General features: G+C 44.6%; 1 protein-coding gene across 1 annotated transcript in view; it reads right to left on the minus strand.

Annotated features, from left to right (window-relative positions):
- The window catches only part of LOC132388931 (NACHT, LRR and PYD domains-containing protein 3-like), a 57607-nt gene extending 35952 nt beyond the window's left edge, over window positions 1–21655 (minus strand). Inside the window, exons 1-8 of the mRNA XM_059961338.1 lie at window positions 21579–21655; window positions 15193–15252; window positions 11091–11183; window positions 8049–8141; window positions 3839–3931; window positions 2814–2980; window positions 1745–1916; window positions 1597–1647 (exon numbers count right to left, since the gene is read on the minus strand). Of these exons, the coding sequence (XP_059817321.1) occupies window positions 1597–1647; window positions 1745–1916; window positions 2814–2980; window positions 3839–3931; window positions 8049–8141; window positions 11091–11151 (637 nt within the window). The 5' untranslated portion in view covers window positions 11152–11183; window positions 15193–15252; window positions 21579–21655. The remainder of the gene's footprint in view (window positions 1–1596; window positions 1648–1744; window positions 1917–2813; window positions 2981–3838; window positions 3932–8048; window positions 8142–11090; window positions 11184–15192; window positions 15253–21578) is intronic.
- Window positions 21656–27428: the final 5773 nt, after the last annotated feature.

The raw sequence follows: 27428 nt of genomic DNA on the forward strand, positions 1-27428 counted from the left end.
GCAGGAAAAGTATTGTGAAGGATGAGCTTTCAAGGTTGGAGACTAATGATAAAATAAGTAAAGCCAGCATGGTTTCTTAGATGAAGTAACAAGCACGGTAGACAAAGGAAAGACAATGGATGTCACTTCCTTACATTTCCGAAGGCGTTTGACAAGGTGTCAAATATGAGTCTCCTTAACAAGATAAAATTGGAGAATGAGCAAAGATGTGGCACATGGAATGCAGTGTTGTGGAAATTATAAGATTTCATTTTTGGTAAAAACAAGAACAATAGTGCAGACGAATATCAAAATGGGGAGAAGTTTCAAACAGCAGAGGTGCAGAAGGACTCAGGAGTCCTCATGGAAGGCTCCCGGAAGGTTGAGTCTGTAGTAAAGAAGACCACGCAAGCACATTGTCTCAGGAACTTGCCAGGGTTGTGTGGTGTCTCCCAGTGTGTCAGGTTTGCTCAGAGATATGAGGGGTCTCACAGAGTCTCAGGACCGTGCCAGTGGTACGTGTCGTTATCCAGTGTGTAGGACCATGTCAGGGGTGTGTGCGGGGTCCAACATTGCGTCAGGGTGCCTACCAAGGGTATCGGGGTCTCCCAGTGTGTTGGGACACTGCTGGGAGTGTGCAGGCTTTCTATTCAGTGTATTCGGTTGAGATAAGGAGCGTAGGAAAACGTTGATTGTTGAAATAGTTACTTTAGAGAATGTGACAGTGGTAAAAATGATGCTATTCAATAATCAGGGAGAGAAACTGTTCCGTATTCAGAAGTAGGTGTGGGTATTTCAATGCGGTGTCTGATCCTTCAGCAAATAACATAAAGAACAATGCAGAACAAGTTTACAGGTAAATTGCCGCAATCCCACAACACTCAGTTTCTCTGTCCTATTTCTGATCTCACCCTTCCACAGTGTCCATCACACAAACCAACACACCTGAATTTCAGTTTCTATGTACAGAGCTGAGGGTTCTGTTCCCCATCTCAGCATCTCTAACCCTGTCTCCGGATGGACTCCCCAGGATTATTGAGTGGGAAATTAAACTGGATAACTTTAGCAGTGTTTGCACTAAGGGAGTGCAGATGTGAACAGAGTTGGGTTCATTTACTTTGGGGTTGAACAGGGCAGTTGGGTTTTATCAGCTTTTCTCATTAAATGGATGCTCTCATTATTATTCTGTGACTTCAATGGACTTACGGTTCTAAAAATGATAACCTGTGTGTCTGAGGGAATTTAGAACAGTGATCCAGAATGAGGTCTGTTCCACAGGTTGTGTAGCTGTAGGGGAAGGATTTCACCTTTCGGAGTGAAGAATTTCTGAGAACTTCACTCCTCCAGATCGGCCTTTTCTCCACTCTGGCCACGGTTGAGGGGCCTGTCATTGCAGGACTCCGAGCGGAGTGATCCCTTTCGGAAAGCTCCCCAACTCTCCGAGTTGTTCCTCATACTATCCTGTGAAAACATTCCCTCCAGCAAAGATTTACCATGTGCCTTAATATGTTTTGTGTCACGCTGCCAACATTTACCTGGTCAAATCCCCATGGCTCTACGAAGATATGTCCCTGCACAATACTAACATTTGTTGGAAACAGCGGTTTCTTCACTTACCTTTCAGCTCTCTGGGAATCTCCAGTACGGGTCGATGGACCGGAACACAACCTGTTCGAATTTAAACAATTTAAAGAATTGAAATGTGTAAAATTATTAAGTGTATAGTTTGAATCCAAAATTAAATAAATCTCTGATATTATCTCACCATGTTCCTGTATTTCTTTCAGTATTTTGTCCAACTTTGGGACACCAATCCGCATTTTCACAAAGGTTTCCCACATCACCATCCGGGCGCGGGAGCCTTTCTCCATCACCAGGCTCAGGAGGAGTTTAGAACTGTCCGCCCACTCTCCCTTATCAGCGAGATCGGAGATTTTCTGTGAAGAGTAACGGTGAACATATTGGGGACTGACAGATTCACACAGAGAATGAGAAGTAAATGATGCGCTCTGTAACGGGATCACACTGAGCAGTCACCCGGATCCTGTCTAGACATGGACTGTACATTCTGTGTGCAGAGCACACAGAGGGACATTCACCGTGAACCTGGTCCACCAGTCAGTGAGATCCTGGCTCGTCTGTGGCCGCTCCATTGATGTGGCTCCAAATCCATAAATATTTCCTCATCGGATTTGACAGTGTAAAACAGAAATCAGAAAATAATGAATCACAAATGAAGAAAGAAGTCAGGAGGGTTTTTATAACAGAGTGAGCAGTCTCGGAGAAGTTGCAGAAAAGATGATGTGATTCATCTTCTCAGTCCGCCAGTGTCCAACATGACAGCGGATTACCGGCTGACACCTGATGCCTTTCCTTTGCCTTTTCCAGTGGAGGTTTATTCAGTAATTGCACATTACAACATAACAGTAATCACCGATCCACACTGTTTGCAGTTACAGATTGTAACACAATCATCTCCACCCAGAACAGAACACACTCGAGCTCCTGTGACACCCACTGATGATGTCCCGGCTCTCACTGACGTCCTGCCGCCATGATGCACGATCTTTTCAAAATGAAAATTCCTACTGTATTTCCATTTAAACTTTATTGCAACCGCAAACAATTGTTACCTGCTCCCCTCGCTATGAGCCTTAAGCTACCACTGGAATATTTACACCTCTTTCAATCATTCCGTCAGAGTCACAGTTTTAAGAATTATATATATTTATTTCTGATTTGTTTTTATGCTTTATGATCCGATGAGTGAGAGTTCTGACACCCATCAGTCCTGTGATGTGTGAAAATTCAAACCCATTCTCCCTCCCACTCACCCGATGTTCCTCTCCGCTGAACTGATTCTCGGCCGTTAACGCCAGGCTCACTCCGTGCACCCCTCCTTCCATCGCCTGCTCCAGCCTGTCCCGGTAGAAGTCCGTCAACCGCAGCAGCTGGGAATCGTCCCAGCTTGCCAGGAGCTCGGTGATCGCTGTGCTCGGAACTGTGAAGGAAAATGGGGAAAATTAAATAAATTATTGACCCACACTTTCCCTCTGGAGCCTAAAGATCACCAAACACAGTCCGAAATGTATATATATGGTGGGGTAGAGAGGTAATGGGCTTGGACTGGGGATGGGCGGCGCCGGGTGGTGTAAGAGGGGGTATACCTCCATCCGTTGAAGGCTGCTCTTTCGTATCCCCGGGAATATACCTCCCTGTTTTGAAAGGACTCTGCTTATTGCTGAGAATATAGTAACCCATCACCATCACTCTCCTGGTACTGCCCATCAGCACCGCTTTGCTCTGGGTTACTGTCTGCCTGCCTGGACAACCCCTTCCTCAGCAAATCTCTGGAATATCTCACAAAATGCTGCAGGTACTCAGCAGGTCAGGCAACATCTCTGGAGGAGAATAACAACCAACGTTTCAGGCCAAGGCCCTTCATCGGGCTGGAAATGAGGGTCAGAAATTCTAGATATTGTCACATTACTTTCTGTTCCCCGTCGTCCTGATCTGAAATGTTGACTGCTTATTCCTGTCCATGGATGCTGCCTGACCTGCTGAATTCTGCCAATATTTTGTGTGTCTTTTCGTTGCCCAAAACTTTCAGCATCTGCAGAATGTCTTGTCTCCTGGTGTAACTCGCTATTTTAATGCGCATCACAATCTGTCAGAGGAGCAGGAGCAGACGGTAACTGTACTCCTTCCACGTGTGACTGTGTTTCCCCCAGAGATGTTAACTCTCTCTCTAATCACTCTGGTCAGTTTTCACAAATATTTTGAGAATTGCCATTATTTAATTAAACCCAGACGGAGGATCCGCAGCGTATTTATAAATTAAAAAACTTCGCCAACATACCCGTGTCATTTCCTGATGTTGACGTCACTGGAGTTCCTCCCCTGCTTGAACCTTGATCCATTTTGTGGGCAGGAGTTTTCAGTTTTTGCTGCTCTGTAACAAAAAAAAAAAATGACAGGAGAGTAAAACATTAATTGGGTTTAAAGCAGAACAGTGTTTTGTTTTTAAACTGAGTTGAACACTTCCAAACATTTTGGGCCTATCCACTGAACACTTGTCATGTCTGGATCCACCTGCACCCATCCACCCACAGTCACACAATGTCCATCTCCGCTCTACATGGATTGTACACTGGGCCAGGATTCTCCAGGGTATCTACTCGCTGTATTGCAGGCAATTCCCTTTTAGGAACCAATCTTGTGTCTTGGACCAGGAGTGATGAGTCTCCGGAATGGCAATCCAGGTTGAGCAGACAGCGCCCACTGCTTTGGTCCTCCTACCGCTGGTGGCGCTGTGGTGAGTAATGGACAACTGTTCCAGCAGCGTGGGGTGAAACATTTCTGCTGATGATGAGACTTCTATTCCTCTCGTCACTGGATTATACAGATTTCTCAGCCACACCTGATTCTCACCGTCTCCTTTCAGGTTAACATCGCCTGGCATTGACACCTATGGCAATATATGATTTGTGTCTTTTCAGAAACACTCAGACAACCTGAACAATGCAATCTCACACATAGCACCATGACATCTTGTCCTGAACCACTATAGTTTTTCCGGCAGGACTTTAAAACTATTATTAGCACCAAAACTTGGTTAAGATTTCTTTGAGCACATCACCTGGCTATTATCAGATAGTTAGTTATATGACACCTTGTTAAACACAATGTCGACACGCCATACATCCGAAACAGTCAGTTCGGAAAAAATTGTCAATATAATTAAAACAGAATGATGGAGTTATTCAACAAGACGAGAGTATGTTAATATTTCATGTGGAGGACCCTGTATCAGAGCCGAGCCTGTGTGCAGGAGCCATGTATCTGTTCTCTATCAGCATTGTATTCTGCATTGTGTATTTATGATGCTTTTTTATGGTAACAAGTCGCATCAGTGGGGGTGTGATAAATGCAAAGGGAAACAGTTACATAGTTTGCTTTTTCCATGCAGTACACAGCTGGGGACTGACCGATGTCATATATTTTGTTACTATTAACTCAAATACAATTAATTTATGTTTGGGTACAGTTCAGTTTTATCACTTCAAGATTGTATGTTTACTGATTGCTAATAAAGGATGGAATACATATCACCAACTTTTGTAACAATCATTATTGGAGTTGAGGGAGCATCATGCAAGTACAACAAATCCACGGGGGGTCGCCAGCAATGGCAAATTAGCTTGGTTAAATTTCACCGTTACATTCTCAACAAATGTTTCTCAACCTGCCGATCATTGAAATATTCTGAGATACTGAGTATTTTGCTTCAGTTTTCACCAGTGAAAAGGACCTTGGCAATTGCGGGGATGTCTTACAGTGGACTGAAACACATGAGTGTATGAACTATAAGAAAGAGCATGTGCTGGATCTTTTGCGAGGTATTCAGTTAGATAAGTCACCGGGACTGAACGAGACATACTCCATGCTACTGTAGGAATCGAGGAAGGAGATTGCTAAGCCTCTGACGATGATCGTTGCATCAGCAATTAGGTGGGGAGAAGTACCGGAGGATTGGAAGGTTGCAAATGATGCTCTCTTGTACAAGAGATGGAGTAGAGATAATTCAGGAAATTACAGACCAGTTAGTCTTACTTCAGTGGTGGACAAGTTTTGGAGAAGATCCTGAGAGGCAGGGTGTATGAACATTTGGAGAGACATGGTCTGATTAGGGATAGTCAGCATGGCTTTGCAAGGGCAGGTCATGCTTATGAATTTGATTGAATTCTTTGAGGATGTAACAAAATGCATTGATGAAGGTAGAGTAGTGGAAGTACTGTATATGGATTTCAGTAAGAGGTTAGCTAAGGTTCCCCAGGGAAAGCTCATTCTGAAAATAATGAGGTACGGGATCCAAGGAGACATTGCTTTGTGAATCCGGAATTGGCTTGCCCACAGAAGGTGAAGGTAGGTTGTAGATGGTTCGTATTCTCTATGGATGATTGTGACTAACAGCGCTCCACTGGGATCTGTTCTAAGACCTTGATCAGACTCTGTTTGGGAGTACTGTGTTCAATTCTGGTCACCTCACTACAGGAAACAATATGGATGCTATTGAGACAGTGCAAAGGAGATTGACAAGGATGTTGCCTGGATTGGGGAGCAGGCCCGATGAGAATAGGTTGAGTAAACTTGGCCTTTTCTCCTTGAAGCGATGGAGGATGAGAGGTGACCTGACAGAGGTGTTTAAGATGAGAGGCTTTGCTTGTGTCGATAGCCAGAGGCTTTTTCCTCCAGGGTTGGAATGGCTAACAAGAGGGAGCATAATATTAAGCTGCCTGGAAGTAGGTACAAGGGGGATGTCAGGGGTAAGTTTTTCACACAGAGAGGGATGGGTGTGTGGAATGCACTGGCAGTGACGGTGGTAGTGGTGGATAAAATTCGGTCTTATAAAAGACTCTTAGACAGGTACACGGTGATTAAAGGTCTATGCTGCAAGGAAATTGTAGTCAATCTCTAGAGTAGGTTACACAATTGACACAATATTGCGGGATGAATGGCCTGTAACGTGCTTTAGATTTCTATGTTATATCTTCTTTACATTTTACCTACCGAGCTGCCAAGATGATCATCGCTAATCAAATCTCACAGAGATTTCTCAGATCCTGTTGAATTTATTCCCAAGTGCACAAGTACGGGAAGGTGCAGGTACAGAGAAACACTGACTTGTGGCAGCATCACAGGCAAGTACATTCAGATAACACACAGAACAGCAATTATACAATTCTGTGTCACTAACAATATGAGCATACAGTCTCCCACTGTTTGCCCACCGAAGAGGTGAATATCTCTGCTTGCCACCACTGTGGGCTCAGACGTTTCCATAGACGAGCCCCTCATTTCTTTTTCCCGCTGTCAATGGGCTCCTTCCCGCATCCTGCTCCTTGATCCCAAACCGGGGCAAACAACCTCTCAGACTCCATCCTACTCAACCCCTCACACCATATTTATCCTCTCAGTTAATTCACCCTCCCTCCTCCTCCTGCTTGGTTCCTTCCCTCCCCAGGGAGATGGCAGCAATCCAGTGGGACGAGTGGTCTCCTCATACCTCTCAACGATACATCAGACACCAACCGAAGGAGAAGGTTCTTAAAATCCCCCAGCTTCCCTCAGAGGGATATTGAAATAATTCAAAAAGTGGGGCATTTACTTTGAGATTTGTTCGCTTTGACAAATTTGTTCATGGCGGGAGTATGCGATGACCTCAGCGAGGGTAATGACCTCTTGGATGGTCCATCTCTGTTATTGGGTGTAACCAGTGACTGACATCGCTTCGGACCAATGGGAAGAGTGTAACTCCTCTGTAGACTGTGGGGTGGGGTGGATGATTGATGGAATTGTTACCTTAGACGGTAATGTTCAACCGTCTGTTGAAGGCTGTTCTTTCTAGTCCCCGGGAATATACCTCTCTGTTTGCAAAATACTCTGCCAATTCCTGGGAATATAGTAACCATCACCAACACTCTCCTGGTACTGCCCATCACTGCCGCTTTGCTCTGCGCTACTGTCTGCCTGCCTGGTAATCCCCTTCCTCAGCAAATTTCTGGAATATCTCACAAAATGCTGGAGGTACTCAGCAGGTCAGGCAGCGTCTATGGAGGAGAATAAACAATCAACGTTTCAGGCCAAGGCCCTTCATCGGACTGGAAATGAGGGGACAGAAATTCTAGATACTGTTACATTACTTTCTATTCCCCGTGGTCCTGATCCAAAACATCATACGTTTATTCTTCTCCATGGATGCTGCCTGACCTGCTGAGTTCAGCCAATATTTTGTGTCTTTGTGTTGCCCAAAACTGTCATCATCCGGAGAATGTCTTGTCTTCCGGAGTAACTCGCTATTTTAATGTGCATCACAATCTGTCGGAGGAGCAGGAGCAGACGGTAAATATATTCCTTCCACGTGCGACTGTGTTTCCCCAGAGATGTTACCTCTCTCTCTCATCTCTCTGCTCAGTTCTCACAAATATTTTGAGAATTGCCATTATTGAATTAAACCCAGACGGAGAATCCGCACAGGATTTATAAATTAAAATACTTCGCCAACGTACCCGTGTCCTTTCCCGATCCTGACGCCACTGGAACTCCTCCACTGCTTGAACCTTGATCCATTTTGTGGACAGGAGTTTTCAGTTTTTGCTGCTCTGTAACAAAAAATAACAGGAGGGTCAAACATTAATTGGGGTTTAAAGCAGAATACTGTTTTGTTTTTAAACTGAGGTGAACACTTCCAAGCATCTTGGGCCTATCCACTGAACACGTGTCATGGCCGGATCCACCTGCGCCCATCCACCCACAGTCACACAATGTCCACTTCCGCTCTCCATGGATTGTACACTGGACCAGGATTCTCCAGGGTATCTACTCGCTGTATTGCAGGCAATTCCCTTTTAGGAACCAATCTTAAGATATTAAGATATTAAGGGTTTCAGAGTTAAGCAGGAGGAATACAAGATTAACATTTGCTGATGATGTTCTGGTTTTATTTAACAAACCCATTGTACTCGTTGCATAAATTATCCTCTAGATTAGAAGAATATGGGAAAATATCAGGCTGCAAACTAAATTGGGATAAAAGTGAAATTTTACCTCTTACTGAAGGAGATTATAGTCAATGTCGATAAATAACTCAATTTAGATGGCCGATAAACGGTATAAAATATTTAGGTATCAGAGTTGATAATGATATAAAGAACATACAAATTAAATTATTTACCATTATTGAAAAAAAATCAAGAAGATCTTGATAAATGGATGATATTACCAATAACATTAGTAGGTAGAGTAAATATCATAAAAATGAACATATTCCCTCGATTACAATACTTATTCCAATCACTACCAATACAACTTCCCCAGAAGATTTTTCAAATAAATATGTGAGGAAGTTCCTTTGGAAAGGTAAGATGTCAAGAATATCATTGGAAAAATTGACATGGAAATTTGATCTAGGAGGGTTACAACTTCCAAATTTTAAGAATTATTATAAAGCATATCAACTTAGATTTATTGCATTTGTTTTTGAGAAAGATAGACCGGCGTGGATTAGAATACAACCAGATAAAATAGGAGAAAATACACCAGAAGATTTTATATATAAATGGGAATCTAAATGGATACGGGAAAAGAAAGTATCTCCTATATTAAAACATTTGATTGATTTCTGGGATAAGATAAATGTTGATGATGAGATATAGAAATCTTTATTAGCAAAGAGATCTTTAATTCAAAATAGACATTTCTTTAACAATGGTAATCAACTTTTATATAATTGATTTCAGAAAGGGATTAGATATATAGGAGATTGTTTTGAAGGAGGTATATTAATGTCATTTGATCAATTAAAGAATAAATGTAAAATATCAAACAACACTCTTTTTTGTTACTTCCAATTAAGGGCTTATTTAAGAGAAAAATTGGGTTCAAAAACAGGCAATTAAACAAGGAATCCATAAGTCAAGACAAAAATGGGAAATTGACTTGAATATTAAAATTGAAGAAACAAATTGGTCAAGACTATGTCTTGATAGAATGACAACTACAATAAATGTCCGGTTAAGATTAGTGCAATGTAATTTTTTACATCAATTATATATTACACCACAAAAAAATAAATTAATTAAACCCAAATTTATCTGATCAGTGTTTCCGATGTAACCAAAAAATTGGTACTTTCTGACATTCTACTTGGTCTTGTTCTAAAATTCAACCTTTTTGAACAAATTTAAGAGTTTTACTGGAACAAATTATTCGAACACAACTTCCACATAACCCAATAGTATTTTTATTCGGCGATATTGAAGGGATAAAACCAAAACCCAAATTGAATAAATATCAGAAAGAATTCATAAAAATTGCACTGGCAGTAGCCAAAAAGGCTATTGTAGTTACTTGGAAATCGGATTCATACTTAAGTATAGATTGTTGGAAGAATCAAATTTCCAGCTGTATTCCACTTGAAAAAATTACTTATAGTTTAAGAGATATATATGAAACATTTTTGAAAATTTGGCGCCTTTATTAACAAAAGACAGGATTAAATATATAGGTGCTCCGAAGATAAAATAATTGGTTATTTGGGGAAAGAAATTAATATATATATATATATACTAAAGTTATTATGAACTCCGTGGAGCATGTGGGGATCTTCTGTATCCAGGCATTCTTTCTTTCTTTCTTTCTTTTTTCTTCTTTTTCTTTTTTCATTTCTTGGATAGGGATGTTAGGGGGGAGGGGTAGATATTTTTTTTTCTTTCTGTAAACATTTGAAAACTCAATAAATTTTTAAAAAAAAAAACAAAACTCAGTCCGAAATATATATATGGGAGAACGGGTTTGGGCCTGAGGTTAGGGGTCGCCGGGGTGTAGAAGGTGGTATAGTTCCATCTGTTGAAGTCTGCTCTTTCGTGTCCCCTGGAATATACCTCCCTGTTTTGAAAGGACTCTGCTTATTGCTGAGAGTATAGTAACCCATCACCATCACTCTCCTGGTACTGCCCATCAACACCGCTTGGCTCTTGGTTACTGTCTGCCTGCCTGGACAACCCCTTCCTCAGCAAATCTCTGGCATATCTCACAAAATGCTGCAGGTACTCAGCAGGTCAGGCAGCATCTATGCAGGAGAATAAACAATCAACGTTTCAGGCCAAGGCCCTTCATCGGACTGGAAATGAGGGGACAGAAATTCTAGATATTGTTACATTACTTTCTGTTCCCCGTGGTCCTGATCTGAAATGTTGACTGTTTATTCCTGTCCATGACCTGACCTGACCTGACCTGCTGGGTTCTGCCAATATTTTGTGTGCCTTTGTGTTTCTCGAAACTTTCAGCATCTGCAGAATGTCTTGTCTTCTGGAGTAACTCGCTATTTTAATGTGCATCACAATCTGTCAGAGGAGCAGGAGCAGACGGTAACTGTCCTCCTTCCACGTGTGACTGTGTTTCCCCAGAGATGTCAACTCTCTCTCTCTCTCTCTCTCTCTCTAATTTCCCTGCTCAGTTTTCACAAATATTTTGTGAATTGCCTATATTGCATTAAACTCAGGCGCAGAATCCGCAGAGTATCTATAAATTTAAATACTTCTCCAACTTACCCGTGTCCTTTCTCGATGTTGACGTCACTGGAGCTCTTCCACTGCTCGAACCTTGACCCATTTTGGTGAGAGGTGTGATCAGTTTTTGCTGTTCTGTAACACAACAAAACAACAGGAGGGTCAGACATTAATTAAAGGAGAATACTGTTTTGTTTCTAAACGGAGGCAAACACTTCCAAACATCTTGGGCCGATCCACTGAAGCCTTGACATGGCCAGATCCACCTGCACCCATCCACCCACAGTCACACAATGTCCATTTCCGCTCTCCATGCATTGTACACTGGGCCAGGATTCTCCAGGGTATCTACTCTCTGTATTGCAGGCAATTCCCTGTTAGGAACCAATCTTGTGTCCTGGACTAGGAGTGTTGCTTCTACGGAATGGCAAGCCAGGTTGCGCAGACAGCGCTCACTGTTTTGGTCCTCCTACCACTGGTGGCGCTGTGGTTCGTAATGGACAAGTGTTACAACAGTGTGGGGTGAAACATTTCTGCTGACGATGAGACGATGCCGACGATTCCTCTCGTCACTGGATTATACAGATTTCTCAGCCACACCTGATTCCCACCGTCTCCTTTCAGGTTAACATCGCCTGGCCTTGACACCTACGGCAATATAGGATTTGAGTCGATAGAGAGACAGTCTGACATCCTGAACAATGCAATATCACCTATAGCATCGTGACATCTTGTCCTGAACCACTATAGTTTTTTTTCCAGCAGGACTTTAAGATCATTATTAGCTCCAAAACTCAGTTAAGATTTCTTTCGGCATATCACCTAGCTATTAACAGATAGTAAGTTATTTGACACCTTGTCAAACACAATGACAACATGCTATACATCCAGAACAACAAGTTGGGAAAAATCATTAAAATAAATAAAATAAGATGCTGGAGTTATTCAACAAGACAGAGAGTATGTTAATATTTCAGGTGGAAGACCCTGTATCAGAGCTGAGCCTGTGTGTAGGAGCCATGTATCTGTTCTCTATCAGCATTGCATCCTGCGTTGTGTATTTATGATGTTTTTTATGGTAACTAGTCGCATCAGTGGGGGTGTGGTACATGCAAAGGGAGTCAGTTATATATCTGTGCTTTGTTCCATGCAGTACACAGCCCTAACGCCCTTCCTTCAGACAACATTGGTGGCGTGGGGAGGGGAGACTTGCAGCTCGGGCTACTGCCGACCTTCCATAAAAAAACATACCTTGCCCAGGCTTGCGCCCTGGAAACTTCCCAAGGTGCAAATCCATGTCTATCGAGACTAACGGGGGCCGACTACACTACCCAGCTGAGGACTGACGGATGTCATATATTTTGTTATTATCCACTCAGATACGCTGAACTTAAACTTGGGTTCAGATCAGTTTCATCGCTTCAAGATTGTATGTTTACTGATTGCTAATAAAGGATCGAATACCTATCACTGACATTTTTTAACAATCATTATTGGATTTGAGGGCACGTCATGTAAGTAGAACAAATCTGTGGGGGGGTCGCCAGCAATGGCAAATTAGCTTGGTTACATTACACTGCTACATTCTCAACAAATGTTTCTCAACCTGCCGATCATTGAAATATTCTGAGATACTGAGTATTTTGCTTCAGTTTTCACCAGTGAAAAGGCCCTTGGCAATTGTGGGCATGACTTACAGAGGACTGAAATAAAAGTACAGACTTTAAGAAAGAGCATGCGCTGTATCTTTTGAGAGGTGTTAAGTTAGATAAGTTGCCGGGACTGAACGAGATATACCCCATGCAAATGTAGGAATCGAGGGAGGAGATTGCTAATCCCCTGACTATGATCTTCGCATCATTAATGAGGTGGGGAGAAGTACCAGAAGATTGGAAGTTTGCAAACGTTGCTCTTTTGTTCGAGAAATGGAGTAGAGATAACTCAAGAAATTATAGACCAGTGAGTCTAACTTCAGTGGTGGGCCAAATTTAGAGAAGATCCTGAGAGGCAGGGTTTATGAGCATTTGGAGAGACATAATCTGATTAGGGATAGTCAGCCTGGCTTTGCTGAGGACAGGTCATGCCTTATGACTCTGACTGAATTCTTTGAGGATGTAACAAAACACACTGATGAAGGTATAGCAGTGGAAGTACTGTATATGGATTTCAGTAAGAGGTTAGCAAAGGTTCCCCATGGAAAGCTCATTCAGAAAATAATGAGGGATGGGATCCAAGGAGACCTTGCTATGTGGATCCAGAATTGGCATGGCCACAGAAGGCAAAGGGCGGCTGTAGATGGTTCGTATTCTGCAGGGATGATGATGACCGATAGTGTTCCGTTGGGTCTGCTCTGTGACCCCTTCTCTTTGTGATTTTTACAACTGACCCAGATGAGGAAGTTGAAGGATGGGTTAGTAAGTTTGCTGAAGACACAAACGTTGGGAGTGTTGTGGATCGTCTACAGGGTTGTCAGATGTTACAGTGCAACATCGATAGGGTGCAGAATTGGACAGAGAAGTGGCAGATGGAGTTCAATACTGATAAGCATGAAGCGGTTCATTTCGGTCAGATTCCATGAAAATATAATATTAATGGTAATACTCCTGTCAATCTGGAGGATCAGTGAGATCTTGGGGCTAGTGTTGATAGAACACTCAAAGCTGATGCACATGTTGACAGTGTTGATAAGAAAACATATGGTGTGTTGACATTTATCAGTCACGGAATTGAGTTCAAGAGCGTGAGGTAATGTTACAGCTATACAAGACCTTCATTAGATCCCACTTGGGAGTACTGTGTTCAGTTCTGGTCACCTCACTACAGGAAACGATATGGCTGCTATAGAGGGAGCACAGAGGAGATTTACAAGGACTTCCTTTGGATCCAGAATAACAACCATTTTGTTCTCCTTTACACTTGTAAACAATCTTGAATCTTGAACCTTGGGGATAATCCCACGACCAACCACGTTATCTATGCTCCTACTTGATTTCATAAACTCCTACAATGTCACCCTCATTCTCCTGTGGAATAAAGATCCAGCTCGGCCAACCTCTGCCTATGACTCGGCCCTCTAGTCCAGGCAACGTCTTCAGCAATCTCGTCTGCACCCGATCCAACTTGATAGTATTTTTCCTACAGCAGGGTCAACACAACTGTACAGAATACTCTGTGTCGCCACACCAACAATATAACGCCCGAAATCCAGAACTCAATGCCCGAACTGATGAAGGCCAGCATGATTAAATCCTTCTTTTCCACCCTCTATACTTGCACGTCCACTTTCAGTGACTGTACTCTTGTACTCCCAGGTCGCTCTGTTCCACAACACTTGGTGCCCTCCCATTCACTATACCAGTCCCACCTCGTTTGACTGTCCACAATGCACCATCGCTCTCCTGTCCAAGTTGAAAACCACTTGGCATTGCTCAGCCCATCTCCATAACTGACCAAGATGCCTTTGAAATTCATTGTCACCTGTTGCGTGATAAGCCAGTCTCCTGAATTTAGTCTCCCTGTATGCACATGACTGTGTCGCCACCCACAGCTCTCATCTGCTAATTAAGTTTGTCGATAGCACCGCATAGATTGGCCTCCTCTCAAGCAATAATGAGGTGGCCTAAAGGCAACAGGTCATCCCCACTTCTACAACCACCCCGCTATAAACTGCAGTGTGAGGAGTTCTCATAATTTTGCCCTCTCCCAGCAGCTACCTACCGAAATGTCGTAACGGGTAGACAGATAGTGTCGATCCCGCCTGCGATGGAATAAGCAAAGCGAATCCTCAGTTCCCTCGGTCAAGGATCAGGAAATCCCCAAGTCTGGACGGATCGGCTTCCTGCTGTTGCAAGCAGTAGCCCGGGGTCAGTTCCGAGATGTGGGAAGCTCGCACCTCCCGAGGCTTTGCTGATGATTCGGAGCTGGGTTGAAAGTGTGGCATTTCCGATAACACCTCCAACTGCCCCGGTTTCCCCCGGGACATGCACAGGAAGTTGATGCATTCAATTAGATGCAGGGAATTATTAATTCTTTCAAAAGTGATTCGCTACAGTTCAATTGTTGAACAACCCAATAAGTTCTCAGTCTCATTTAAGTGGCTAACTGCCTTTGTGATGTTTATATATCAATATCCACAGCTCCTTACTTTGTACTGCGGCTTCAGGTTCTGTTACCACCCTGTCCCAGTGAGGCTGTGTTACGGGTTCTGTAAGTAATGAACACACCCTGGTTAATGTTCAATCAGCTCTGGGTGATAATCATTAACTAAACCCACAACATTACCAGCGGTTCCCTCCGCCTCCTGTTCCTTAGTACAGGGTACGTTCTGTCTCCAACAAACATCTCCATGGAGATGAAATGTGATCTCAGTGATTTTGAGAGTGGAATGTTTGTCAGTGCCAGAGGGAGCAGTTTGAATATCGCAGGAACTGCTGAACTCCTGGGATTGTCCCGTTCAACAGTCTCAGTTTTGCGGAGAATGGCGCGGAAGATCAGTGAGCGTCAGTTCTGAGAGGGAAAACGCCTTGTTAATGAGAGAGATCGAATGAGAAAAGCGAGATTGGTTCAATCTGCCGGGAAGGCGACAGTAACTCAAATAACCACGCTGCAAATGCATTGTGCAGAGAGGCGTCATTGGACGTGTAACATGTCGAACATTGAAATGGACGGGCTACAGATGTAGAAAACCACGGACATACAATCAGTGGCCGCAGTATTAGGTACGGGACGTGCACAGTACAGTGCCCACTGATATGTGTTTTTGTCAGCCAGAAGTTAGCGATGGGAGATTTGATTACAATAGCATCCCGCATTGACTGTGACCAACGCAGATCTGACTGTGATCTCGGCGCATCAATCCTGCCTCTCACCTGTAACATCTCACTCATTTGTGTATCAAGGGCCACCACGCTGCAGGATTACAATATTAATTGTATGTTGAGGACGGTCATTCCCATGACACACTAGACCCAGAGAGAGAGAAAATATCTCAACTGTCTTCAACTAGCAGTGCCTGGTTTCAGATCCTCACACAAGAGGAACTATTCTGTCCACGTCCCTGTCAAACTCCGCGGGATACTTTATGTCTCATCGAATTTCCCACTCATTTTACCAAATTTCCGCAGAAACAATCATGTACATTGTTATTTTTAAAAAAAACTGTGATGTATACAAACAGGTCTCCCCTGTTTTAAGTCACATCACAAGTCAAGATGACAACAGATTCTTCATAGAAAAACTCACGGGGGCAGACATCTGTCTGGTAATACTTCTTTGTTGGTGCCAGACGGTGCAGTTTTATAGACAATAGACAATAGGCTCAGGACTAAGCCATTCGACCCTTCACTGTGATCATGGCTGATCATCCGCAATCAGTACCCCGCTCCTGCCCTCTCCGCATATTCCTTGACTCCGCAATCATTAAGAGCTCTATCTAACGCTTTCTTGAAAGCATCCAGAGAATTGGCCTCCACAGCCTTCTGAGGCAGAGCATTCCATAGATCCACAACTCTCTGGGTGAAAAAGTTTTTCCTCAACTCTGTTCTACATGGCCAACCCCTTTTTCTTAAACTGTGGCCTCTGGTTCTGGACTCCCCCAACATCGGGAACATGTTTCCTGCCTCTAGTGTGTCCAATCCCTTAATAATCTTATATGTTTCAATCAGATCCCCTCTCATCCTTCTAAATTCCAGTGTTCCGGTGAAAACACTGTCATTCAAGCGTGAAGAAAGTTTAACTCTCTGTGGTACAGGGAAGAGTGATAGAACCAATGACGCAATGTAAACTCCATTAGCTGGGGTCTCGAAGGTCGACTGTTCTTTTCTCCATGGACGCTGCCTGGCCTGCAGAGTTCCTCCAGCATTTTGTGTGTGTTACACAAATTTCCAGAATTTACTGAATTTCTCTTGTTTGAGAGAGATCGGTGACGGGTCACTGCCCCGTTGGATATTTCATATGTCACTACCGGGGTGAAAGATGCTTTCAGCTCGCACTCAGCAGAAACCACACTGGAGAGTAACCACACAAAGACGTTGTTTCTGCATTGTTTCTCTTAATCCGTTTGGACAATAATTCACTCGGTAACATGAACATGTCAGGACTCCCTTCTCCCACTAAATTCTCTCCCGATCCCGACCAAAGCCGAGCCTCACTGTAAATGCTGAATAATAGACAATAGACAATAGACAATAGGTGCAGAAGTAGACCATTCGGCCCCTCGAGTCTGCACCGCCATTCTGAGATCATGGCTGATCATTCACTATCAATACCCAGTCCCTGCCTTGTCCCCATATCCCTTGATTCCCCTATCCATCAGATATCTATCTAGCTCCTCCTTGAAAGCATCCAGAGAATTGGCCTCCACCGTCTTCCGAGGCAGTGCATTCCACACCTGCACAACTCTCTGGGCGAAGAAGTTCTTCCTCAACTCTGTTTTAAATAACTGACCTGTTATTCTCAATCCATGCCCTCTGGTACTGGACTCTCCCAACATCTGGAACATATTTCCTTCCTCAATCCTATCAAATCCTTTAATTATCTTAAATGTTTCAATCAGATCCCCTCTCAATCTCCTCAATTCCAGCGTGTACAAGCCCAATCTCTCCAATCTCTCTGCGTAAGACAGCCCTGCCATCCCAGGAATCAACCTAGTAAATCTACGCTGCACTTCCTCAACTGCCAGAATGTCCTTCCGTAAACCTGGAGACCAAAACTGTACACAATATTCCAGGTGTGGTCTCACCAGGGCCCTGTACAAATGCAAAAGGACATCCTTGCTCTTGTATTCAATTCCCCTTGTAACAAAGGCCAACATTCCATTTGCCCTCTTCACTGCCTGTTGCACTTGCTCATTCACCTTCATTGACTGGTGAACTAGGACTCCTAGGTCTCTTTGCATTTCTCCCTTACCTAACTCTACATCGTTCACTGTTCCTGCTTCCAAAGTGGATAACTTCACATTTATTCAAATTGAATGACATCTGCCAAGTATCTGCCCACTCACCCAGCCTATCCAAGTCTCCCTGTATTCTCCTAATGTCCTCTTCGCATGTCACACTGCCACCCAGTTTAGTATCGTCAGCAAACTTGCTGATATAGTTTTCAATGCCCTCATCTAAATCATTGAAATAAATCGTAAAGAGCTGTGGTCCCAATACAGAACCCTGTGGTACCCCACTAGTCACCTCCAGCCAGTCCGAGAAACACCCATTCACTGCTACCCTTTGCTTTCTATCTCCAGTTTTCTATCCATGTTGAAATCCTGCCCCCAATGCCATGAGCTCTGATTTTACTCACCAATCTCCTATGTGGCACCTTATCGAATGCCTTCTGAAAATCTAGGTATACAACATCCACTGGCTTACCCTCGTCTAACATCCTTGTTACACCCTCAAAAAACTCCAATTGTACAGAAACACAGACAACACTTACCTCTGATGTTGTAACCGGACGGCGTTCAGTGTGGTCCCGGGAAATCACAGTCTGACTACCCGAGTGACCGACAATGTTCCTGCACCGATGTGCTCACCCTGTACGGAGAGTTGAGTCGGAGCTGCTGCTCCCGAGGCCACTCGGCTGTGATGTGTCCGTCGCTCATTACAGATGGACAGGGCTGGGTGAGCCGGGGTAGAGCGGGACTGCCGCAGTCCGGGTCACACTAACTCTCACCGGCTCAGGACGGATCTGACAGCGGGAGGGGGCGGGAGTGGTCACTCATTACAGATGGACAGGGCCGGGTGAGCCGGGGTAGAGCGGGACTGCCGCAGTCCGGGTCACACTAACTCTCACCGGCTCAGGACGGGTCTGACAGCGGGAGGGGGTGGGTGTGGTCACTCATTACAGATGGACAGGGCCGGGTGAGCCGGGGTAGAGCGGGACTGCCGCAGTCCGGGTCACACTAACTCTCACCGGCTCAGGACGGGTCTGACAGCGGGAGGGGGTGGGTGTGGTCACTCATTACAGATGGACAGGGCCGGGTGAGCCGGGGTAGAGCGGGACTGCCGCAGTCTGGGTCACACTAACTCTCACCGGCTCAGGACGGGTCTGACAGCGGGAGGGGGTGGGAGTGGTCACTCATTACAGATGGACAGGGCCGGGTGAGCCGGGGTAGAGCGGGACTGCCGCAGTCCGGGTCACACTAACTCTCACCGGCTCAGGACGGGTCTGACAGCGGGAGGAGGATTTCAGAAGGAAATGGAGATAAATAAAAAAGGGGGACATTTGGTTTGAAGTTTGTTCCACTTTGACAGTGAGTTCAGAACCGGAGCGGGAGACCCGTCTCCCAGTTGGTACCACCCTCTCGGCTGGTCCGCCTCTGCAGTTGGGTGTAACCAGTGATTGACATCTCTTCGCATCAATGAAAATAACGTAGATTGTAAATACTCTGTTGATAGTGACGGTGGGGGTGGAATGACGTGATTGTTACCTCAGCCGTTTACACGACTGAAAGCCCGCCAGGCAGCGCGGTTGAGTGAACTCGGCCTTTTCTCCTTGGAGAGACGGAGGATGAGAGGTGACCTGATAGAGCTATATAAGATGATGAGAGGCATTGATCGTGTGGACAGTCAGAGGCTTTTTTTCCCCCAGGCCTGAAATGGCTACAATGAGACGACATAGTTTTAAGGTGCTTGGAAGTCAGTACAGAGAAGATGTCAGGGGTAAGTTTTTTTTTTTTACACAGAGACTGGGGAGTGCGTGGAATGAGTTTCCGGCAACAGTGGTGGAGGCGGATACGATAGGATTACTTAAGAGATTCCTGGATAGGTACATGGAGCTCAGAAAAATAGAGGGCCAGGGGCAACTCTGTCATGGACAGGAGCTTGCCTGTCGGTCCAACACCGTGTTGTCCAACTCACCGAGTTGGTCATAAATTGAATTCCCTGACGTAGCTGGGGCACATACTTAAAGCACAAAGTTGGAGGTAAATCGTTCATCAATTTAATGCTTGTTTTCAGCTCACCATATAAATAAAATTATATCTCTCTTCGAATGCAGTCATTATACCAGCTTACATTATTTGAATGGTCAGAGCTTTTCCAGTCAACATACGAATACCGTACGTAGAACTGGACCACACATCCCTCAAAACTGAAACTGCAGGTGATGAAATCACAGCTGATCTGATCTGAAATTTCATTCCGTATTCACTCATGTCCATCCCTGTGGAATCTCGGCCTTCAACAGAATCAAAGGCTTTGCTTCCACTGGCCATTGAGGAGAAGAGTTCAGAACACCCTCAGTCAACACAGGAACAATACATGTATCCGTCTGAAATTAGAAATTCTGAAAACGGAACGGTGTTTGCTGCACCGATCCCGCATCCTTGCTTTGAAACAGGTGCCATTGTTCTAGAGATGTTCTTAAACTTTACTTAACCTGTGGAAAATGTCAATCGTGCAAACAAGTAACATTGGAAAACAAGGAACAAGAAAACCTGCAGCACAATACAGGGCGTTCGGCCCACAAAGTTTTGCCGAACGTTTACCCTACCTTAGAAATTACTAGGGTTACCCATAACCCTCGATTTTTCTAAGCTCCATGTACCTATCCAAAAGTCTCTTATATGAGCCTATCATATCCACCTCCACCCCCGTTGCCGGCAGCCCATCACACCACTCACCACTCTCTGCGTAAAAAAACAACTTACCCCTGACATCTCTTCTTACTGAATCCTAAGCACCTTAAACATGTGCCCTCCTGTGGCAGCCATTTCAGCCCTGAGAGAAAGCCTCTGACTATCCGCATCAAATATGCCACTGATTTTACCAAACTATTACGGATGCAATCGAGTACATTGTTATTAAAAAAAAAGAACTGCAATGTATATACCAGCCTGTAAACTTAGGTCATGTCAAATTCTTCTCAATAAATGAAAAAAAGTCAAGATGACAGACGTTTCCTCACAGGACAACTCACACAGTGCAGATTTCACTGTGTTAAACATTCTTTTGATCTCACAGCTATCCACACACTTCTGACAGAAAGGAATCAACAGGTCTCACCAAGCAACTAAATCATGGAGCCATCACATCTTTACACCCCTCCCCCGCTATAAACTGCAGTGTGAGGAGTTCTCATAATTTCGCCCTCTCCCAGCAGCTACCTACCGAAATGCCGTCTAGGATGGACAGATAGTGTCGATCCCGCCAGTGATGGAATAAGCAAAGTGAATCCTCAGTTCCCCCAGTCTGGGATCGGTAAAGCCCCGAGTGTGGACGGATCGGCTTCCTGCTGTTGCAAGCAGTAGCCCGGGGACAGTTCCGAGATGCGGGACGCTCGCACCTCCCGAGCCTTTGCTGATGATTCGGAGCTGGGTTGAAAGAGCGGCGTTTCCGATAACACCTCCAACTACACCGGTTTCCCGCGGGACACGCACAGGAAGTTGATGCATTCAATTAGCTGAAGGGAATTATTAATTCTTTCAAAAGCGATTCACTACAGTTCAATTGTTGAACATGCGAATACGTTCTCAGTCTCATTTAAGTGTCTGACTGCCTTTGTGTATTTTATATTTCAGCAAAAATAGCTTCTTACCGTGTACAGCGGCTCCAGGTTCTGTTACCACCCTGTTCCAGTGAGGATGTGTTACGGGTTCAGTAAGTAATGAACACACCCTGATTAATGTTCAGTCAGCTCCTGGTGATAATCATTAAATAAACCTATACTGTTACCAGCGGGTCTCTCCGCCTCCTGTTCCTTAGCACAGGGAAACATTCTCTCCAAACGAACAGCACCATGGAGATGAAATGTGATCTCAGTGATTTTGAGAGTGGAATGTTTGTCGGTGCCAGAGGGAGCAGTTTTATAGACAATGGACAATAGACAATAGGTGCAGGAGTAGGCCGTTCGGCCCTTCGAGCCAGCACCGCCATTCAATGTGATCGGGGCTGACCACCTGCAATCAGTAACCCGTTCCTGCCTTCTCCCCATATCCCTTGACTCTGCTGTCTTTAAAAGCTCTATCTCACTCTTTCTTGAAAGCACCCAGAGAATTGGCCTCCACTGCCTTCTGAGGCAGAGCATTCCGTAGATCCATAACTCTCTGGGTGAAAAAGTTTTTCCTCAACTCTGTTCAAAATGACCTACCCTTTATTGTTAGCTGTGGCCTCTTGTTCTGGACTCCCCCAACATCAGGACCATGTTTCCTGCCTCTAGTGTTTTCAATCCCTTAAAAATCTTATACGTTTCAATCAGATCCCCTCTCATCCTCCTAAATTCCAGAGTTCCAGTGAAAACACTGTCATTCAAGTGTGAAGAAAGTTTAACTCTTTGTGGTGCAGGGAAGAGCGAAAGAACCGATGACGTGATGTAAAGTACATTAGCTGGGGTCTCGAAGGTCGACTGTTCTTTTCTCCATAGATGCTGCCTGGCCTGTGGAGTTCCTGCAGCATTTTCTGTGTGTTGCTCGGATTTCCAGCATCTGCTGATTTCTCTTGTTTCAGAGAGATCGGTGACGGGTCACTGTCCCGTGGGATATTTCACATCTCACTACCAGGGTGAAAGATGCTTTCTGCTCACACTCAGTAGAAGTCACCCCGGGAGAGTATTTCTGGTTGACGGCAAAGACATCGTTTCTCTTAATCCATTTGGACAGTAATTGACTCGTTAACATCAACATGTCAGGACTCCCTTCTCCCACTAAATTCACTCCCGATCTCGACCAAAGCCGAGCCTCGCTGTAAACGCTGAATAGTTGTGCAGAATCATAGACAACACTTAACTCTGATGTTTAACCGGCCGACGTTCAGTGTGGTCCCAGCAAATCACAGTCCGACTTCCCCGGTGACCAACAATGGTCCTGCACCGGTGTGCTCACTCTGTACGGAGAGTTGAGTCTGAGCTGCTGCTCCCGAGGCCACTCGGCTGTGATGTGTCCGTCGCTCATTACAGATGGACAGGGCCGGGTGAGCCGGGGTAGAGCGGGACTGCCGCAGTCCGGGTCACACTAACTCTCACCGGCTCAGGACGGGTCTGACAGCGGGAGGAGGCTGGAGTGGGGTCGATGTAGCAACCCTAAAGAGGAAAACAAACAGGCTGCGTTAACCTTTCTGTCCGGGTTTCCGTGTGGATCTCTCCTTTTTCTTTCATCGCAACCAGTGGGGCCGAGTTTCTCTGTTTGACGCAGCGAGTCCCAGGCTGCAGATTTGATCCAGCCCGGGTTCAGGGAGGATCTGAGCTCCGCCCTCTGTGTAAGAAAGACTGCCCGGCGTGGATAAGAGTTTCAGTTCAAACCTCCCTCGCCTGTTCAGGTGCAGGGAGCTGCATTTCTGCTGAAATTAAAGCAAACACGTTCAACTATATATTTCCACTAACTGGAAAAAAAAACTGGGAGAGATGTTTGCATTTCCATCCGGACAATTATTGTCACAAGTACTCTCCTCGCCCACGATTTCATTCCACACCCCGCCGGAAATACTTGTTGAATTTATTTCTCTTAAAAGTCATTTATTCCAAATGGCCAGAAGTTTTACCGAGGGAGGGAGTGACGCACTCACTGAAAATCGTCAGATACGTTAAAATGATTGACAGGGAGGGAATGACGCACTGATTGAAATGAGCATGGGGGGGGGGGGAGTTGTTTGCCGATTAAAATGGGAGCCTCTCTCCCTTCTATCCCCTGACCTAACCCTCACTATCCTCATCCCTCTACCCCATCTCCCCTACCTATACCTCTCATGATTTTGTGAATCGCCATCAAATCTGCCCCAAATCTTCCGCGTTCCAAGGAACAAAGTCGTAACTTATCCAATCTTCCCTTATAACTCAGGTCCTCCAATCGCAGCAACATCCTTGTAAATTTTCCTTGTACTCTGTCAACCTTATTTACATCTTTCCTGTGGGTTGGTGATGTAAACTGCAAACATACTCCAAATTAGGCCTCATAACTGTCTTATACCATGCAGTCTCCTGTACTGAATACTTTAATTTATGAAGGCCAATGTGCCAAAGATTTCTTTACTACCTTATCTAGTTGTGCTGCCACTATCAATGAATTGTGGATCCGTATTCCCAGATGCCTTTGTCCTACCGCACCCCTCAGTGCCGAACCCTTCATTGTGAAAGACCCATCCTGGTTGATCCTACTGAAGCGTAACAGCTCACAAGCCTGCATTAAACTCCATCTGCCATTGTCAGACATTTTTACTCCTGGTGCAGATCTCGCTGTCAGCTCTGTTAGTCTTCCTCGCTGTCAAATACACCCCGAACCTTGGTGCCATCTGCAAATTTGCTGATCCGGATAATCTAATTATCATCAAGATCATTGATAAAGTTGACAAACAACAACGGATATCAGCACCGATCCCTGCGGAATTCCACCAGTCACGGGTCTCCAGTCAGAGAGGCAACCTTCTGCTACCACTATCTGCCTTCCTCCTCTATGCTAATGTCTACTCCCATTTACTAACCCAACTTGAATGCCAAGAGAATGAAATTTATAGGTCAACACCCTATGCGGGACCTTGCCAAATGCCTTGCTAAAGTCCATGTAGACAATATCCAGAGCCTTGCCTTCATCAACTTTCCTGGTAACATCCCTTGTAACCTCTTCGAAAAACTCAATTGATTGTCCAGAACACACAAAGTCATATAGGATGTCCCTAATCAGTCCTGTTTATTTAAATACTCCTATATCCAGTCCTTCCAATGTCTTCACACGACTGATGTCAAGTGCACCGGCCGATAATTTCCTGGTTTAATTTTGGAGCCTTTTTTAAACAGTGGATCAAAATTAGCTATCCTCCAATCCCTTGGTAGCTCTCCTGTCTTTGAGCATGACTTAAACATAATGGTTACATCCTTGCAATTTCTGCATCCGCCTACATCGGGGTCCAACGATTGAACTTCGCAGTCACTGGGGATTTATACACTCGAAGTTGCCCAATTTGCCCAAAACACTTACTCATCTGTAATTTGTATAACATCCGTGGCCTCACTTCTCCTTTGCCTCACCTATATAGATTCAATTTCCGATTCAACACAGGAGCAAAGATCCACTTCAGAACTCCTCTATCTGTTTTGGCTCCATGCGTACATTGCCATTCTGATAATCCAGATGATCAATTGTGTCTCCTGAAATCCTTTTGCTTTTAAAACATCTGTATGATCCCTCACCTTGTCTGTTAGGACAACCTTATGCCACCCGATAGCCTTCCTGGTTTCTTTCCTCAATCTTAGCTTGCATTTCCTCAACTCCATAAGTACCTCAAATTTTTCCTACCTGCCTACACCTGTTATGCATCAATTTTTTTTCTATACCAGGGCCTCAATACCACGGAGCAGAGCCATCGTTCTCCATACTTCCTTTGAATCTGATGGCATTGTGATCACCAGATGCAAACAGTTTCCCTACACAGACATCTGTTACATCTGTCCTGTCTCAGTCCCTAATGGGAGATCAAGTAGGACACTTGAGTCTTTGGGACTTCAATGTACTGATTAATGAAACCTCTGTGAGACATTTGTCAACTACATGAGTACATCTGCAGTATGAGAGTTCCAGTCTGTATGTGGAAGGTTAAAATCAAATTATAACAAATTATGTTTCTTGCAATATTCTCTGACGTCTACTAATTTGTTCCTCTAAATCCCACAGACTCTTGGGTGGTCTATAAGGCAGACCCATTAACATGTTTAAACAAATTTTATTTCTCCGATCTACCTATAAAGCCTCACTAGATGAGTTCTCCCATCTGCCCTTACTGCACACTGCCATGACAGTTTCTCTGAGTGAAACCACCCCTACCCCTTTAATCCCTCACGCTCTGTCCTGTCCAAAACAACAGATCCCCAGAATACTGAGCTGCCAGTTCGCTGCAAGCCAGTCTCAATAATGGTGAAAATATCATAATGCCATCTGTTGATCCATGACCTAAGCTCATCTGCCTTTCCTTCAATACAATACATCGTGGGAATTTTCTATGTATTTCTATCGATTTACAGAGAGTGAGGAAGTGGTGGGTGCTGTCGTCACACAGATTTACAAGGGATTTCAGACACCCCAGAGAAACAGGAGTTGTATTCTGTGAATGCTTCAGAGATGGGGTCATTTTTGCTGCAGTTGGAAGTTTCCACATCCCTTAGAAGGCTAACAATTATACCAGTGCCCAAGCTCTTCTCACAGTTGTACCGTAAAAACTGTTTTAACTGGCTGCACGTCGCTTGATATGGCAGGATGGGGGAAGTGGTGAAGCTACAGCACAGGATCGAAATACTCTCAGCAATGTTGTCAATTCAGTCAGCTCCATCATGGGCAGTAGCCTCCATAGCATCCAGGACATCGTCTTGGAGCAATGCCTCAAAACGGCGGCATCAGTCATTAGGGATCTGATTCACCAAGGAAATGCCCTCTTCTCGTTGGTATCACCAGGAAGGTGGTACAGGAGATTGAGGACGCACACTCAATAAGTCTGGAACTGCTTCCTTCCCTCTGCCATCTGATTTCTGAATTGACATGGAACCCACGAACCTACTTCACTGAATTCATTGTTGCAATACTTATTTAACTTTCAGTAACAGATACTTATTGTAATACAGTTTTTTCTCTACTATTATATATTGCATTGTACTGCTGCCACAAAGCCAACAACGTTCACGGTGTATGCCTGTGATATGACACATCCTCCTGATGACTCTACGGGGATTAATCCTGATTGGGCCTATCAGGCTGAAGATCCACTTCCCGTGTACTTCACTGTTTCCCAATAACAAACTGTGCAGACAGACGGACAAAGATCACATCCTCATCCCTGGGACGCAATCACAGCCGTCGTGGGGCAGTAATGCCACTGCTCCACTTGTCAGTGATGGGAAACCATCTTTCTCATTTCACTTTCCAGAGAGCCAGACTCTGAGCATTGCCGATTTGGGGCTGTGTTCACAAGGATACCCGAGGCTTTTTGAGGCAGACTCGCTCCACTGCCCTGAGAGGACACTTGCAGTGTGGACGGTCCTGCAGCAGCCCCGGGGTCATCAGCTCCTGGACTCAGACGCTGGGCCTTGGGCAACAGCGTAGCTCCGCATAATCTCCACCATAACTTACATGGTTAGTTTCTCCCCAGAGCAGTCAAAGTATGCAGCGCAAGAATGTTGTTGGTCAGTTATCAAACTGGAACAACGTGAAGAGAGAACAACGTGGAGAGAGAACAGTTAATTCACTGAATTAAAAATATATAGTTCAGTACAATGTAGCAAGACATTTGGCAGAGTCCCACCTGGGAGATTAGTCAAGAAGGTTTGGCATTCAGAATGAGGTGGTAAATTGATTTGGACATTGGTTTTGCGGCAGAAGCCAGTAAGTGGTGGAAGATGGTTTGACTCTCTGACTGAAGATCAGTGACTCGTGGGGTGCAGTGGGGGTCAGTGCTAGGTTCATTGTTGCTTATC

Source organism: Hypanus sabinus, unplaced genomic scaffold (assembly GCF_030144855.1).
Source record: "Hypanus sabinus isolate sHypSab1 unplaced genomic scaffold, sHypSab1.hap1 scaffold_436, whole genome shotgun sequence".
Lineage (NCBI taxonomy): Eukaryota > Metazoa > Chordata > Chondrichthyes > Myliobatiformes > Dasyatidae > Hypanus > Hypanus sabinus.